The following is a 16,435-nucleotide window of genomic DNA, read 5'->3' as shown; positions in this document are numbered from 1 at the left end:
TGTCTTTGAATAAAGACATCTCAATGGCAAAGATAGGAATAAATTAAATAATATCTAAAAGCTATACTTTTATTTTATTGACAGTAGAACAGTAAATGGACCAGAACTAAACCATAGGTAGGCTATGCTTCTCTAAATAGATTATATAGATACTAGATACACTAATAACATTTCTTACACATGCAGGTGGTATATCATTTATTATCTACCAAAGAAATTATGACAGTAAAATAGGACAATGTCTGAAGAAGGAGGGGGAGAAAAAAATAAATGGAATTACTTTGTAAAAATTAAGTTATATATACCATCTATGTACACCCTATTCAGAGCTTTACTTAAAACTTGGGAAAAGAAAAGTTATCTTTTCATAATAACTAATCATGACACCATATCATGGATTCTTTTATTTTCATCAGATGATTGTCACATCATAACAAAAAAATTTAAGACAAACATACATGAAGAAAACTTAAGTAAAGAAACAAAACAATTATGCAAAAATATGTATTTAAAAAACAAACTCTAATATATGTCACAGTAGTCTGATCTTCCAACAAATACTCCTGTATATATGGGGGTGAGCATGTATGATTATGTGTGGGTATGTATATATGTAAAATGAAATTAATTTCATTTAGTTTTGAAAAATAAGACATACCTTGTTTTTTTAAATGAAAAGACTAGTTACAAAATCAAGACTAACAATCACAACTCTACATAATTAGAAACACCAAGAACGTCTCTATTCCAAATAGATTTCTTAGGAACTTCTAGGAATGACACATAATATGGTATTTTCTCTCTAATCACCCAATAGATATATTTAGTCCCTTTAACAGTTAACACAGGGCCCTAGCCAGTTTGGCTCAGTGGATAGAGTGTCAGACTTTGGACCAAAGGGTCCCGAGTTTGATTCCAGTCAAGGGCAAGTACTTCGGTTGCAGGCTCCTCTCCGGCCCGGGACCTGGTTGGGGCCCATGCAGGAGGCAACCAATTGATGTATTTCTCACTTTGTCTTTCCCTCTCTCTAAAAATCAATGGGAAAATATCCTTGTGTAAAAATCTAAAAAAAAAAAAAATTAACACGGGAAAATACAAATTTGTCACATGCCCTTCAAAGCACAAAAATTTTATTTTTGAACTATACAGTACTTAAGAATTACAGCTCCAAGCATACCCACTGCCTGCGTCATACATCTATACCTTGAACTATTTCATGTTCAAATATCTTATACTCTTAAATAGAGTATCTCGGGGGGAGGGGGAGCCTTTTAAAGTTTTACAGGGAGTATATCCAATGAAATATACATAAATTAAATTTATGATAATTATACCCAATTATCCAAGTCATTATAGCTTATCTGTTATAGATAAGAAGTGGAAGTGCCAAACATTTTAATCATCTCTGGTAAAAAAAAAAAAAAAAAAAAAAAAAGACCAAAAACAATAAATAAAGAGAATTCTTTATATGTTACATACACACATGTTAAATACAGAAATGCATACATCCCTGCCCAAAGTGCCCCACTGCAACCTGGAAAAGACCTATATCATTCGATTTGAGAAAGTAAACACTGTAAGAGTTTGCTGTGTGACAAACACATATTTAGGAGTCACTGCTCTAGGTATTTCAGGTACCCTTCATACTTTTCTAGACATAGCACAGATACTTAATCAATGCTTTTAAATTTGAACTTAATAAAAACAGGCCTTTGAAAGTTATCTTCAAACTTATGTTGTAGAGTTATGTCAATTATTTGCAATAAGGAAAAAATTCAGTATTGTGAATAATAAAAGTAACACATAATACCAAAACAACAAATAGTTGGTTTGGAGTAAAGTGTATTCCTAGTACCCAAAAACAACTCAAAGATGTTTTAAGTCGCTGTAGCATGTCTGCCCCAGGATTTGAAGGTTTCTATACATAATAATCATTTCACTCACAAATCACAAGTACTTTTTATATACTAATAGACTTGGTTCTACATTTTAAGAGAACTCGAATATCACGATGTAACTTACATAGGTGAAGGAACAGGAGTTGAAACAGGAGCGGATTCAGGCATTTTGGGTGCAGCTGCAGCAGTGGCATTCTCAGATATACTTTTATTTCCTATTGTAAGAAAGATGCCCATGTTGAGTTTAATTTTTAAAAGCTATACCAAGAAACTATTTCACTATAACAAATAAAGATCTTTAATTTCTCAGGATAGAAGAAAAAAGCCAAATAGGTTTGCTACTACAGACTATTTTCATCCATGTTCTTTTAGAAAGATATGATTGTACAAGGTCACAACCACAAATAATGTGTATTCTTTCTCAGCTTCTCAGGTAACTAAAGCAAATAGGATGAGCAACTTCCGTGTAATCTCACATGGTTAGTATGCCTTCTAGACACCTGAAAGAGTTTCTAAAGAGAAGGAAAAGAAATAAATAGGTAGTTTTAAGTTTGTACTTGGAACTAAGCTGTTGTTTTTAAAGGGCAAGATTACTTCTCCTTATTAATAACACTCTTATTTGGCATTCTGTAAGGGGGTGGAGGGATTGCTTTCTAAACTGAGTAGCTATTTGCTAAATGAAGCATACGTGAAGTACCATTAGGGCACCAAAACCTCAGGAAAGAGATAAGATCATTATACTTCTATAGCAAGGAAGAATCAAAAAACAAATTTATGAATTTTATAAAGACAGGATCCTATTATAAAAGAGAATTTGTGCAACTGAAATAAACAATGAATAACAGAAGACTGGTAGGTTCCTTTGGATCATTTCTAAATCTCTAAATGAAAAATCAAACTGCTTGGCTTATTAACTAATTTTCCTAACTAGGAATTTTCCCTCGAGTATCAGATATTTTTAAAAGACCCATAAAAGTATTAGGTACCTTCTGTCAGGTCTTCAGTTTTTGCTCCAAGAATATTAGCGGCAATATTCACCATATTTAGAATGGCATCTAAAACAAAATTCAATCAGAAAGAAATACCAATACACCTAAATATTCTCATATGACTTAATATCAGATCATCAAAGAACCATTTATAATGGTCTTTTTGCATTTTTTTGGACTAATTACTTTTTTATTCACCTTACTATGTAAGTCCAATATAGGACACAAATTTCAGCCAAAAAAGTATAAAGCATAAATCTGAATTGTTATGTTCAGAAGGAATTTAAAAGTTAACTATATTTAAAAAAACAAAACAAAAAAACTTTCCCAAACTTTTTACCAAAACACTGTCTTCAGCCTTACAAAATTCAAGTTTAATTCAACATATAGACAGGGAAGAAATGTGACAACCAAATCGTATTTTACAGAAAAGCCTGTTTTTCTTTAAGAATGTTCTACAGTTTAAAACAAAAGCCAAAAAACCTGAGGAAACAAGTTTTTCCTAAACAGGTGATTATTATAGGTAAAAATAAACAAAATGAAAAGATTATTACCCAAAGGGCAACAGAAAGATTTTATTTTCAACTATAAACATATACTATCTATTGGTAATGTGATTAAACCCCAAACTAATACTGCATAGAATCAATTTTCTTTGATAACTTTTGATAATGTTTTATGGACAGTAATCACACAAATTCTTTTGTGAACTGGGGAGTATGAGCATAGGCAGATTCATTGAAAGACATAAAACTGCAATTGTTGGATGTAGAGCAATCTACATATTTGCTCATTCTGCCTGCCTCTTTCCAAAGAGGATGTTTGGATAAAGAGTACAGTGGTGCCAACCTTCATATCTATTTAAATAGCCGAAGGTTCGTGAGGAGCACAAAACAGCAGAACTAGACAAAGAGCTGGCTTCCTTCTATCATATAATGGAACTTCCAGGGACATTAACTTCCATCCCCAATCTAACCTCTGACATGCCACTAGAAATTAATTCATCAGTATCAGGTATTTCTCTTATTAAAATACTAAGATCTGGCATGGGCTACATATTAAGACTCAGCAGTATTTCCATCTTAGTCTCCTTAGGATTCCTTGAGAGATCCACAGGGTTTTTATCACTCTTTCCATGAAAACCACAGATGTGAAGAGTTGGAAAGGATGTAGGAGGAAAAGGAGCCAATCAAGAAGGCTGGGAACTGTCACCTGAAGTTGATCCTGTAAATGTGTGCTTTATGGTAGGAATAGTGGGAGACTCTAGACCGCTTCAAAAGTTATAACCAGTAGAGTTATTAGCTTTGATCTTTACATAAATATGATTCTACAGTCTGAAAGACAATAAAGCAGGGCAACTGTTTCCAATCATTATTAGTATGACACTCGAAAGCTTTGTATTTCCTTTTTTAATATCTAAGATTATAGGTCAACCTTGTCCATTGGCCTGGTAAACTGGTAAACAGAGAAACAGCCTTAGTTCTAAGGACTAAGGAAATGCCTCAGCATGAGATAAAAAGAGGAATGGAAACTCCATATATCCTCACAAACCAAGATGAAGTAGCAATGGAAACTGTTATTTCCTCATAAACCCACTTTTAATGTCAACCAATAGTGCAATAGCAGTATGGGCTCTTCTTCTTAGCCTGCTAGCTGCAGCTCAGTCAATGCTGGAATCAAGTCTATGCTCTAGTCCCGTGGTCGGCAAACTGCGGCTCGCAAGCCACATGCGGCTCTTTGGCCCCTTGAGTGTGGCTCTTCCACAAAATACCACGGCCTGGGCGAGTCTAATTTGAAGAAGTGACGTTAGAAGAAGTTTAAGTTTAAAAAATTTGGCTCTCAAAAGAAATTTCAATCGTTGTATTGTTAATATTTGGCTCTGTTGACTAATGAGTTTGCCGACCACGGCTCTAGTCCCTTGGGCTTCCAAGAGCAATTCTTACCTCTGATTTCAAATTTTTGGGCATTTATTATCAAAGAACTAGAGGCCCGGTGCACAACATTTGTGCACTGGGGGGGGGGGTGTCCCTCAGCCCGGCCTGCACCCTTTTGCAGACGGGAGCCCTCAGGGGATGTCCAACTGACGGCTTAGTGGCTCCCGCGACACTCCCCATGTGTGAGTGCACTGACCACCAGGGGACAGCTCCTGTATTGAGCATCTGCCCCCTGGTGGTTAGTGTGCACCATAGCAACCGGTCATTGGCCATTTGGTCAATTTGCATATTACCCTTTTATTATATATGACGATTTAAGAAAAGAACATGTCTATTAATCTGTACAAAGAAAGTAGCTTTAGAGCATATTTTAAGCTAAATTTTAATGCTAACATATACAGTAAAGATTTATACTATCCATCACTTTAAAATATTATTTATCATCATTTCAGGGGCCACTTAAGTTAACAGAAGCAAAATTTAGCAAATTTATACTTTCTCAACCCATCTAACCTACAAGAACTAGTTTTGCTATGTTCAGAGAACACTGCCAAATGTAATCTTTTATTTTTGTCTTTCAAGAGAAAGCAGCTTTGTGAATATTCTACTCTGACCCTTCTCAATCTGGACCCAAACACATGACAAGCCTGCCATGATGGTCATCAGGCCACTAAAAAGCCTTCAGTATAGGCAAAGGTAATAATCTGAAAGATAGTGCCAAGTTAGATACCTCTCCCTAATTTCTCCTGGATTAGCTAACCCCCTTATCTTTGAGTTAGGCAACTATTCATCCCATATCCTCCCTTTAAAAATTAAATCCTCCTAGGAACCAAATATCAGTATGTTGTACTCAGTGTCCAGCACAGCAACGGCTCTTTTTGACACAGAAGACAGACGACCTATGCTACAACGGAACAAGACAAACCAACAAAAAGTCTACTTCTTCCTGTGTGCATTAATCTACTTTTGCAGCGTGCTTCACTCTCTCTTCCTTCTAGGACTTTAAGTATATACAATCATAAAAAATACTTTGACTGATAACAAAAACTATACTTTGTCTTAAACAAACACACAGAAACCTGGCCTTCAGCAGATCTGCAATGGCAGACCATAATGAGGAGTAAAGGCAGACTTGCAAGAACATCAACATAGAGAGTGGTCTGGAAAATCCACAGGACAACGCACAAAGAGAGCAGAGTGATATGAAAAATTCTTATTGATGTAAAATATGTAAATGTTCTGGTTCAAGAATGTAATCGAAAGAATCAGGTGAAGAGTTGCCAGAACTGGCACACACATACTCACAGAACCAAGAACCCGTTCTAAGTAATTTCTTCCTTTTTGGCATAAGTAAACTATATAATATCAAGAATTTCTAAATATGCAGGATGCATGCTTTTTGATAACCAAGTCCCATCAGAAGCAACACACTCTGGTGACATATATTACCTATGGCTACTAACAGCTCAATAGCAAAAGGAAAAAGGAGTTTCTATGAAGATTAAAGACAGAATTGTTTAGGAGATGCTATGTAAATACCTGCAATAAATTAGGTTCAAAGTCGGCCAACTGAGCTAATTTAGAATGTGGTGATAATTGTAGTCAAACTTGGACATTCTAGTGTCAGAGACTAGCTCTTTGACCTGATTCCACTGTTATTTACTCCTTAAAGTTACACCATCTTGGAGGCGGTACCTAGCTCAGATGCAAAAACAGTCCCAGACTCTTCAGAGAAAACTAGGACACAGGCATAGAAGGCAGCAGTGTTAGGTCACGCCTACCAGCCTTATGATAACACAGCTCTTGCTGCCTCTCTCCTTCTGAAACTTCAAGAGATGAAGATCTTTTAAAACCCCTTTTTCTATGCTTAGGCGCAGCTGACATCCTCCCACCCATCTAGTCTCACTATACAAATTCTGCCAACACCTAGAACACTGGAAGATAAATGGACTGCCCTTCAAGAGCCATAAAAATAAAAATAAATGTTGTGTTAACAGGAAATACACCTTCAAAGAGAAAAATCCAAAAAGTAGGATCTAAAACAGATTCTATATCTAATTAATGAACACAATACATTGGTCAGGGTAGTAATTACAAATAGGGAAATACCCCCACTAAACTATAACTAGGTTTTAGTGGTATCCATGCGTTAATCCTGTATGAAGATAGAAAAAGAAACCAAAAATATCAATGGGTTTTTCTTTATCTAAAATTACAGTTAAGGCATTATTTCCCTAAGAGGCTCCCCCCTTTCCAGTAACCTTCAAAAAAATTAGAGATCTTTTATCTGGGACTATTTTCTGACTCTATAAAATAATGATGCTTCCTCATAGCTAATTCAGCAACACTGAACTATGAAGAGTATTATGTAACATAGAATTTTTAAATACATATTTAAGGACATCAAAATTAGTATTAATAACCAGGTAGGCAAAACAGCATCACGTACACCAAAAAGGTTGTGGGTTTGATCCTCAGTCAGGGCACATATGGGAGGCAACCGATCAATAGTTCTCTCTCATATCAATCTTTATCTCTTTCTCTCTCCCCCTTTCTTTCTCTCTAAATATCAGTAACATATCCTTGGGTGAGGACTAAAATAAAAATCCACCCAAGTCTATATAAAGAGGAAGACAGGAAGGAGAAAATAAAAGAGAAAGAGAACTCAACTCCAGATACTGTGGCTTAGATAGATATGCTTAGTATATGTACTATGGGTGAGTATCTAAAAGAGCTAGAGTCAATGGGCTGTGAGACTGGAACTCAAGCAATTTAACTCACTAAAAACAACAAGGAAAAAGCATAAGCAATTAATCTATTTTACTAAGATCTTCTAAATCTCCAAATAAAAAGGAAGCTTCTTCTAGTAACTTTTACATTCTTCAGGAATAATAAAAAATAACAAACATTAAAATATACCTACCCACATTCTAATATAAAAACAAAGTGTCAGTAACAGTTTTTTCCAGAAGTCTCCTTAGCTAGCCTACCATTAGGTTCACATAGTAGGTTGGAATGACAAGAACAAAACCACTAATCATAGGCACTGTTTCTTTAGTTTTCAAAGAGTGTATTAATATTACTATTATTGTTATTCCTTGGGAATCATTATTATTATGGAACAGCGTTTATATTTAAATAGGAAACTAATCATATCCACAGATGAAAGAATCCTCCCTTGGTAGGATTTCACTGGTGGGTAACAACCTCTGAAATTACAATTCAAATTCCTTTCCCATCCAGTATGGTTACTTAGCTGCTCCTACTGATAAGGTCTGGGACCTCTTTAAAAGTCTGTCCCTAAGTGAATTCATACTCCTTTCCTTGCTGTAAGGAATTTGCCTAATATTATGAACACTTAATTAAGAGTAGAACTAACTTTATGCTTGTGTTTTTACCTCTCCTCTTTCTTTTCATCCATCCTTTCAATTTTATTTCCATAGAACTATCTTTCAAAAATCAGTATCTAAATTCAACTCAAAGTTGAACATTTGGAGGATGAGCCTCCTAAACTACACCACAACAAAATGACCACATATGTCAGGGAGAAAAAGTTAAGAAACACTTTAACAGTGACTGGGAAAACCCCCAACATACTTACTTGTAGCGGAACCAAGAAGGTTTTTTGAGGCTTTATCCTCCCCAGTATTATAATCCAATGGATAATCTGTTTAAAGAGACAATGAAGGTACTTACATTGAGAACTATCTCTATAACATGTTTAACAGCTCAGATTATGTCAAAGTCAGTTGACATTTAAAACAAATTTTATAATAAACTAGAGGCCCGGTGCACAAAATTCGGGGCGGGAGAGAGAGGTCCCTCAGCCCGGCCTGCCCCCTCTCATAGTCCAGGAGCCCTCAGGGGATGTCCTCCTCTTCGGGAGGAAACCGGGATGATCAGGGGAAGGCGCTGCCCCCATCACCCCGCTGCTGCTGCTGCCGCTGCCACTGCCAGCCACGGCAGCTGCAGGCCCTCGGCCCTTGCTTCTTAGTGCTGGCCCTGCCCCCCACCCACTGGTGGGTGGGGGGCGATCTGGGGCCAGGCCGGCTGCGGGAGGGGCTGTGGGAGGTTTAGGCACAGCAGGTTGCACCCCGTCCAGCCTCTGCAGAGGTGTGGTGCCTGGACCGGGCCCACGCTGCTGCCCCTGCGGAAGGGGCAGCACTGGGACTGGGCCACGCTGTGGTCTGTCCCACGCTACCTTTGCGGAAGGGGGCTCGGTGCCGCCTTCTTGCCGGCTCTGCAAGAGGGGCCGCCCCCCCCCAGCCCCCGCCCCACTCACACCCCCTTGCGTGGCACTAGCCTAGGCCCTCGCAGCCACTGTGGTTTTGTCCGGATGGACGTCCAGAAGATGTCCCCCCTGATTAGCATATTACCCTTTTATTAGTATAGATATTCATTATACATCTAAAATATGTTGACAAAAAGAAAATAAGATTCAGAAGTCACTTATCCAATAGATGTAAACCAAGGAAAGTAATTCTACTGATTAACAAAATTCTAACCTTTTGCACTCGAATGTCGAGATTAAAATTACTCTTTGAATGTATCAATAATTTGAAATATAAAAAAATCCAAATAAATAAGTTTGTATAAAATGAAACTCCAGTTTTTTATTCTACTGCCGCACTTTGTAAAATCTGGGGTATTTAAAAAATTAAATCCCGAGTAGAATAAAGGAATCGAGAAAAAAGCAAGCAAGTGCAAAGGGTTAATCAGCATATATAAGACTTTTATTCAAAAAGTTTTCAATGTACTTTACAAACCCCTTGCAATGTCTTCATTTCATTTATAGAAACACTGAAGGGAAAATTTAGTTTGTTCAGATTATGGTTTAAGAGACTTTAAAACTAGGAAGGACTTGATAAAGTAGAAATGGAGTGTGTCATAAACCCTCCTAACCCTTCAGGCTCACAGGTGTTTTTCAAAGTCTCAGAGGCTTCAATGTGCTTGCTTTTGGCTCCAAAGCAAATCAAAGGAATTAATGCTCAATTCTACTATTTCAGTTATCTTATGAGTTTAATAGGTTTTGACCCTGGCATAGATAAAGTATCATAATTTATAGCACAGATGTTATGGAAGGGAGCTCCAATTACAAATACTGATTGATAAGCTTGGAAGACAAGTCAAGTTACAAAGTAGAAAATCATTTTAGAAAATAGGTTTAAGAAAAAATTAGTTAAGGTTAAAAACAACAAACCTAAAGTCTAAAGACAACCATCATATTAATTTTTTAAACTGATCTATAGTTACCCATTACTATACAATTTAAAAAAGAAAAAAAATTTATAATAATAAAAGCATAATATGCTAATTAGACTGGACAGCCAAACAACTTTCTGGACATCATTCCGGACGTCCTTTTGGACAAAGCCGCTGCAGCAGGGGCCGAGGCAGAGGTGGTTAGGGGCGATCAGGCAGTCAGGCAGAGTGGTTAGGGGTGATCAGGCAGGCAGGCAAGTGGTCAGGAGTGATCAGGCAGACAGGCAGAGTGGTTAGGAGTGATCAGTCTGGCAGGTGAGTGGTTAGGGGCGATCAGGCAGGCAGGCGAGCACTTAGGGGCGATCAGGCAGGCAGGCAGAGTGGTTAGGGGTGATCAGGCAGGCAAGCAGTTAGGGGCGATCAGGCAGGCAGGCAGAGTGGTTAGGGGTGATCGGGCAGGCAGGCGAGCGGTTAGGGGTGATCAGGCAGGCAGGCAAGCAGTTAGGGGCGATCAGGCAGGCAGGCAAGCAGTTAGGGGCAATCAGGCAGGTAGGCCAGTGGTTCGGAGCCAGCGGTTCGGGATTGCAAGAGGGTGTAGGATGGGCTGAGGGGACCACTCCCCCCCCCACCACCCCTGCACAAATTTCGTGCACTAGGCCTCTAGTATATACATACTAGTCACTTACCATACTCCTCATCAAATAATTCTTGCCGTTCTGACTGATACTGGGAATCAGCAATCTCTTCATATTCTTCCACCATGCTAGTGCCAAATACCCTATTAACAACAACTTCATTAAAGATTCTCAAAACAAAATGGAGTTAAGAGTTATCTCTTCACAATAAATGATGAAATATATTAACTTTGGTCTTGTTTTGAGGGTTGGACTTCAAAATGACTATTCCTTACACTGCAGTAAGCCACTGTTAATGTAAAATTAATCTATTTAAGGCATTTACAAATATAATGACCAAGTTCTGATATTAGTCTAAAAGTCTCCTGTATTACTGTGATAGCAAAATAGCAAGTAAACTAAACCCAACACCTAAAATGATGGTTATTTTTACTTAACAGAGGAAATTTTGACATTTTCTTAAAATATATTCAAGAGCAAAAACAGTTTAGGAGCTTATATTTCCGTGGTATTAACTTCACAGAATAGCAAATTACTTCTTCACTTTAAACATACTGGGATTTTTGTGTATTGTTTTATTTATAAACCACTCAATAATGTATTTTGTTCTGTGTTACCTTATAAGGCTTAATGGACAAAAGTGCTCTGATCCAAAATGGGATACCAACTCCACCTAAGAATAAAAGCATATGAAATGGGAAGTTAATACCGTGCTCTGAGATTATCCAACAATGTACTCAGATTTTCATTTATAACACTTCTAAAAATAAAGTTCTCATTTCCCCAAAATCATCACTTGTAAAGGTTTGTGTGTTTTTTGCCATGCAGTAGTATGCCATGCCCTATTATCCAATATTGCAAAAGAGAAGGTTGCTAACCTTTATGTACTTGATGAACATCTGAAGCAAGAGAAAGGAAAAGAAAAAGAAATCAGTTCCAAAGTTTGGATAACATGCCACAAGCAACATTTAATATTTGTAAATTTTATTGCACAATTAAAGTATAGAAAGCAATGTACTTTGATGGATAAAATTGTAGTACCCTTAATTCTTTACAGAAATCAAAGCAATGATTTAAATTTTTATCATCACAACTAAAAAGTACAATCTCACTGTGATGAAATAAATTAACTTTAAGGCTATTAAGTTAAAATTCATTGCTGCTGTTTTATTTCTCAGTTAGTTAAGAAAGCCTTCAAAATGTAAAAAAGTCTCTAGAAACAACCTGTGGCTTATATTACTTTAAATATTGTTATGTATCATATATATACCTACATATGAATTTATATACTAATACATAAGTTGATATACATATATATGTACATACATATTGAAAAAAGATTAACTAACATAAAATGAAATACTTATTATTTTACAATATTGTATATAAATTGTATTAGGGGAAGCATGAATTTTTGGAATACTATGATAATGCAGGCATAACTTTAAGCACTAGAAGATATGTATATATCAAGCCACTTTAAAGATACTAAAGAGTAGTTTGTAGATTTGGGTTTAGTTCTTTTGGGATATGAAAAATCAAGGTAAATTTATATGACATTTCATGTTTTTTTGTTTTAGACATAATTCTACTGAAAAAGACTTTTTAGAAAACTGTCAAAATGCTCTATAGTCTCCCACCATCAAAGAGACGAGGTAGGGAGACTTTTCTGGCATATTTTTATGCTACAAGAAAATACTGTTTCATTATTAACAAAGTAGACGGTGTAAAGGAGGATCCTCAGAATTATTTCATAACATGTGAACTGTATGAATTATAAAATTAAATATAATTATATCACCTGCCAAATAATTGTTAATACTTTCCCTCATCACAGTGTAGAAACTGTGCTAATATAAAAAGGCCATTAAACAATTATTTCAGTATTCATTTTTAAAGGAACTGAAAATGTACCTTCATTTTTCTGAGAATATCAGCTATTTTCAAAATAAAATTTAGCATGTTTATACTGAGAGTAAGAATACTACAAGTTTATCTACTTATAGAAGCCAATTTAATATATGCTTAACAAGACACAGACAGTAAAATCCCACAAGATAATTAGTAGCTATAAGTTTCCACATTTAAGGAATAAAAGGGAGAAATTAGAGCTACTGTCATTCCAGAAGGTCATATTATGGACACAGTGGTACTTTAAAATATGGCTATTATTTTAAAGAAAAAAAGGAGGGAGGAGAAGAGTAGAAAATTCCCATATTTAGTCTAAATCAATTCAAGAGTGATAATTCTACTTGACTTATTGGTGGAGAAAGCAGCTGGGATACTGAATAAAAACATTTAAAAGTTGACTTTATTTGAAATTGGTATTTGGACACACAGAATATTTTACTTGAACATAAAAGGCAAAATCTATAACAACAACAAATAACTGGATAATAAAGTTGAAATGACTTAAAAATCAGATTCTAATAAGAATTCAGACCTGCTTTAAAGACTTCAATGACTAACACTGATATAGGTTTTGAAATGAGAAATATGATACTATGAAGATGAGCTTTTATATAAAGACTCAAGAAAATTAAAGTTATAATCTGGGATTTCATCAGAGCCACAAATATCAAAAAACTGGCCTAGGTTTCCAGTAACACCAAAGAGCATATATTACTATTCGTCTCAGGGAATATATTACTATTTGTCTCAGCAAATAATGTATCCAAGTAAAAATTATTTTATTAAATGTTATACTTCTGTAAATTTCCACTTAATTTTTCTGATTTCTAAGCAGGTGTAGTGAGGTTATAAAGTATGAGTAATAGGTGTGTTTTCATTCTGGAACACAGTCCCGTATGTGTAAACATTACCTTCACATATTTTGCATACATCTGTTCATCTAAAGGGAAACTCTGGACGTTCCTCTCATCTCTACCATGGAAAGTCCCTAGTTTAATCCACTTATTTGTGGGATACCTAGAAAATAGAAATATTCTTTGTAAAAAATCATGAAATACATATTGAGAGGTCCCATCACATCTTCAAAATATGTCATTAATACTTTTTTCCTCTCCAGGTGAACACTGTGACTTAACATAGTTTAAATAGGAGTTAAATATTGAGTGGAATACATACATTTTCTTTTCCAACTAAAACTCTAACAGGTTCCTTTATATGGAGCAAGAACATTTTGAAAAATCACACCATTATCAAATAGAAGGGAAGACAAGAAGATGAAAATGGGATCAGGATTGCTTCTTGAGAGGGCTTTCAAGTAAACTGGAAGTTGTGAAGCGGGAAGTAGCCAGATTGTTGTGGAAGAAGGAGGTGCTACTCTTCCTGTGCTGACCAGTGCGCGATGAAATAAAGTATAAATAAAAATACTGATGGGCAGGGAAACAGAAGAGACCTTTTAAAATCATATTTGCATTTCACAAATCTAACATAGCTATACCATCTTGAAAAGGAAATCTAATATAAAAAACTTAAAGTTATCATTTATTATTATAGCATGTGCTCTATTATCACAAAAACACAACACACACTGTCAAAGCTGATATGGCCATGTGACATTATAAATATTTTCAGCTTAGAAAAAAGGAGCAAGATTAGTGGAGGAAAAAATGGATGGAATTCTCAAGAGGTCTTGAAGATTTATTTTAAAAATACGCAATGCTCAGTGTGGGGTGGGGAAGAAACGCCATGGAAAACCCTTCATGATCAATAATAGAAGGATGGTTAAATAAATAACAGCATCCTACATGGCACATTGGTGGCACTCAAAAAGTATTTATAGAATGAATAAACTTCATTGAGGAGGAAATATTAAGTACTCATTTAAAATAATCTGTTTAAAAGACAAAAGAATATTTTCAGGATGTAAGCAGTAAAAACTGAATTTACTTGTAGGATTAGTAAATAAATACATAGAAAACATGAAGAAATATATAACATGTTAATAATAGTTACCTTTGGTTGACAGAATTGTGGCTCTTTACCGAATTCATTACAAATTATGTTTAGTTTTTCTTTTATCATCACACACACCAACAAAAAAGTTTCAAAATATACTTTAACAAAAGTATACCTCATGATATAAATTCATGATATAAATTACTCATTTTTTTAAGAACATTCAAAAGACCTCATCTTAGAAGGCAATAATATATGGTTGTTAGAAGCACTAAATGAATTAATGAAAGTAAACTACTTAACAAGTGCCTACACTACAGTAGTATTATTACTGGTCCTATAAATTAATACATTAATATAAAACATAAAATAATTAAAATTTTAAAAAGTGATCCAGTTAAAAAAATTTTATTCTAGAGATCCAGCATAAATTTTATAGAAACCAACTTTAGAATTTACCTGTCACTGATAGAAACCAGAAAGTCTTTAGGGGTAGAAGAAAATAATTCATAATTTGCGATATCAAACTGCTTTACTTGAATTGGTTCACAAAGTTCAATAACAAACCTTCAAAAAAAACAAAACAAGACAATTTAGATAAACCAATTAAAACAACAGTTCATATTAAACATTACATTAATAGTTTGCATAAACCAGATGTTCATAAAGTGACTTGTTTAAAAATGAAGAAGGGGGATTTGCAGCCTTAGTTATCTATAAGGGAACACCGATATTTCCCAAGCATATCTTTAGTGGGGGAGGGGAGACTACAAATAAACAGATCTTGATTTTATGCCATAATATTTTTTTAAAGATTATTTTTTTAATGAGAAAGGTCATTCTTGGAGAAGAAATGACTTTACTAAGAACAGCTAGTGATAGTATAAACTGACTAGTCTAGGGCAGTTTGGCATATACACTGAGTGGCCCGATTATTATGATCTCTGAACGCATAATAATCTGGCCACTCAGTGTATATCCTATATAATAAAAGGCTAATATGCAAATTGTCCCCTCGACCAGGAGTTTGACCAGCAGGCAGGCCAGCCAAACGCCCATGTCCCCTCCCCCTGGCCAGGCTGGCCGGACCCCACCCATGCACGAATTCATGCACTGGGCCTCTAATATATATATATATATATATATATACACACACACACACACACACACACACACACACACACACACACATACACTGAGTGGCCAGATTATTATGCGTTCAGAGATCATAATAATCTGGCCACTCAGTGTATATTGTCTCAAAAAGTACCATAGCCTTTGATTTAGCAATGCATTTTTTGAAATTTATCCTAAGGATACATGACTCCAAACATTCATTCTTGTTTATATATTTTAATACACCAAAGCACAGTTTGGGGGTTGGGGATGGTAGTCAACCTAAATGTTTAGCATAGAGCAGTGGTCGGCAAACTCATTAGTCAAGAGAGCCAAATATCAACAGTACAAAGATTAAAATTTCCTTTGAGAGCCAAATTTTTTAAATTTAAACTTCTTCTAACGCCACTTCTTCAAAATAGACTCGCCCAGGCCGTGGTATTTTGTGGAAGAGCCACACTCAAGGGGCCAAAGAGCCGCATGTGGCTCGCGAGCCGCAGTTTACTGACCACGGGCATAGAGGATTCACAAAGGAGGACTGATTTCATTGCCCACCCAGACAATAAAATACCATAGAGCTGTTAAAAATGGCACAAGAAACTACATATTCCCATTATATAGAAATATGGAAAGTGTAATTTATAGCGATAGAAAACAGATGTGTAATTGCTGTGGTGAGGGTGGTAGGAGGAAAAATTACAAAGGAGCACATGAAAATTTGGGGGGTGATGGATATGTTCCCTATCTTTATTAGGTGATGGTTTCATGTATAAAATGTCAAAGTGAATTAACTGTAC

At 35.7% G+C, this 16,435-nt stretch overlaps 1 protein-coding gene across 6 annotated transcripts in view; it reads right to left on the bottom strand.

Moving 5' to 3' along the window:
* SUCO (SUN domain containing ossification factor) overlaps positions 1–16,435 on the bottom strand; it is a 59,270-nt gene that overhangs the window by 19,672 nt on the left and 23,163 nt on the right. For 3 of the 6 annotated variants that reach the window (XR_013812918.1, XM_079760666.1, XM_079760665.1), the window contains exons 10-17: positions 14,982–15,089; positions 13,481–13,586; positions 11,537–11,557; positions 11,276–11,331; positions 10,710–10,801; positions 8,423–8,488; positions 2,885–2,953; positions 2,023–2,113 (exon numbers count right to left, since the gene is read on the bottom strand). Coding sequence is in view for 5 of the 6 variants with exons in the window: in XM_079760666.1 (XP_079616792.1) it covers positions 2,023–2,113; positions 2,885–2,953; positions 8,423–8,488; positions 10,710–10,801; positions 11,276–11,331; positions 11,537–11,557; positions 13,481–13,586; positions 14,982–15,089 (609 nt within the window). In the remaining variant the exon portion in view is untranslated. The remainder of the gene's footprint in view (positions 1–2,022; positions 2,114–2,884; positions 2,954–8,422; positions 8,489–10,709; positions 10,802–11,275; positions 11,332–11,536; positions 11,558–13,480; positions 13,587–14,981; positions 15,090–16,435) is intronic. The other 3 variants (XM_079760668.1, XM_079760667.1, XM_079760669.1) reach the window with 2 other exon arrangements.

Source organism: Cnephaeus nilssonii, assembly GCF_951640355.1.
Source record: "Cnephaeus nilssonii genome assembly, chromosome: 21".
Classification (NCBI taxonomy): domain Eukaryota; kingdom Metazoa; phylum Chordata; class Mammalia; order Chiroptera; family Vespertilionidae; genus Cnephaeus; species Cnephaeus nilssonii.
This window is presented reverse-complemented; position numbering and strand designations above follow the sequence as displayed.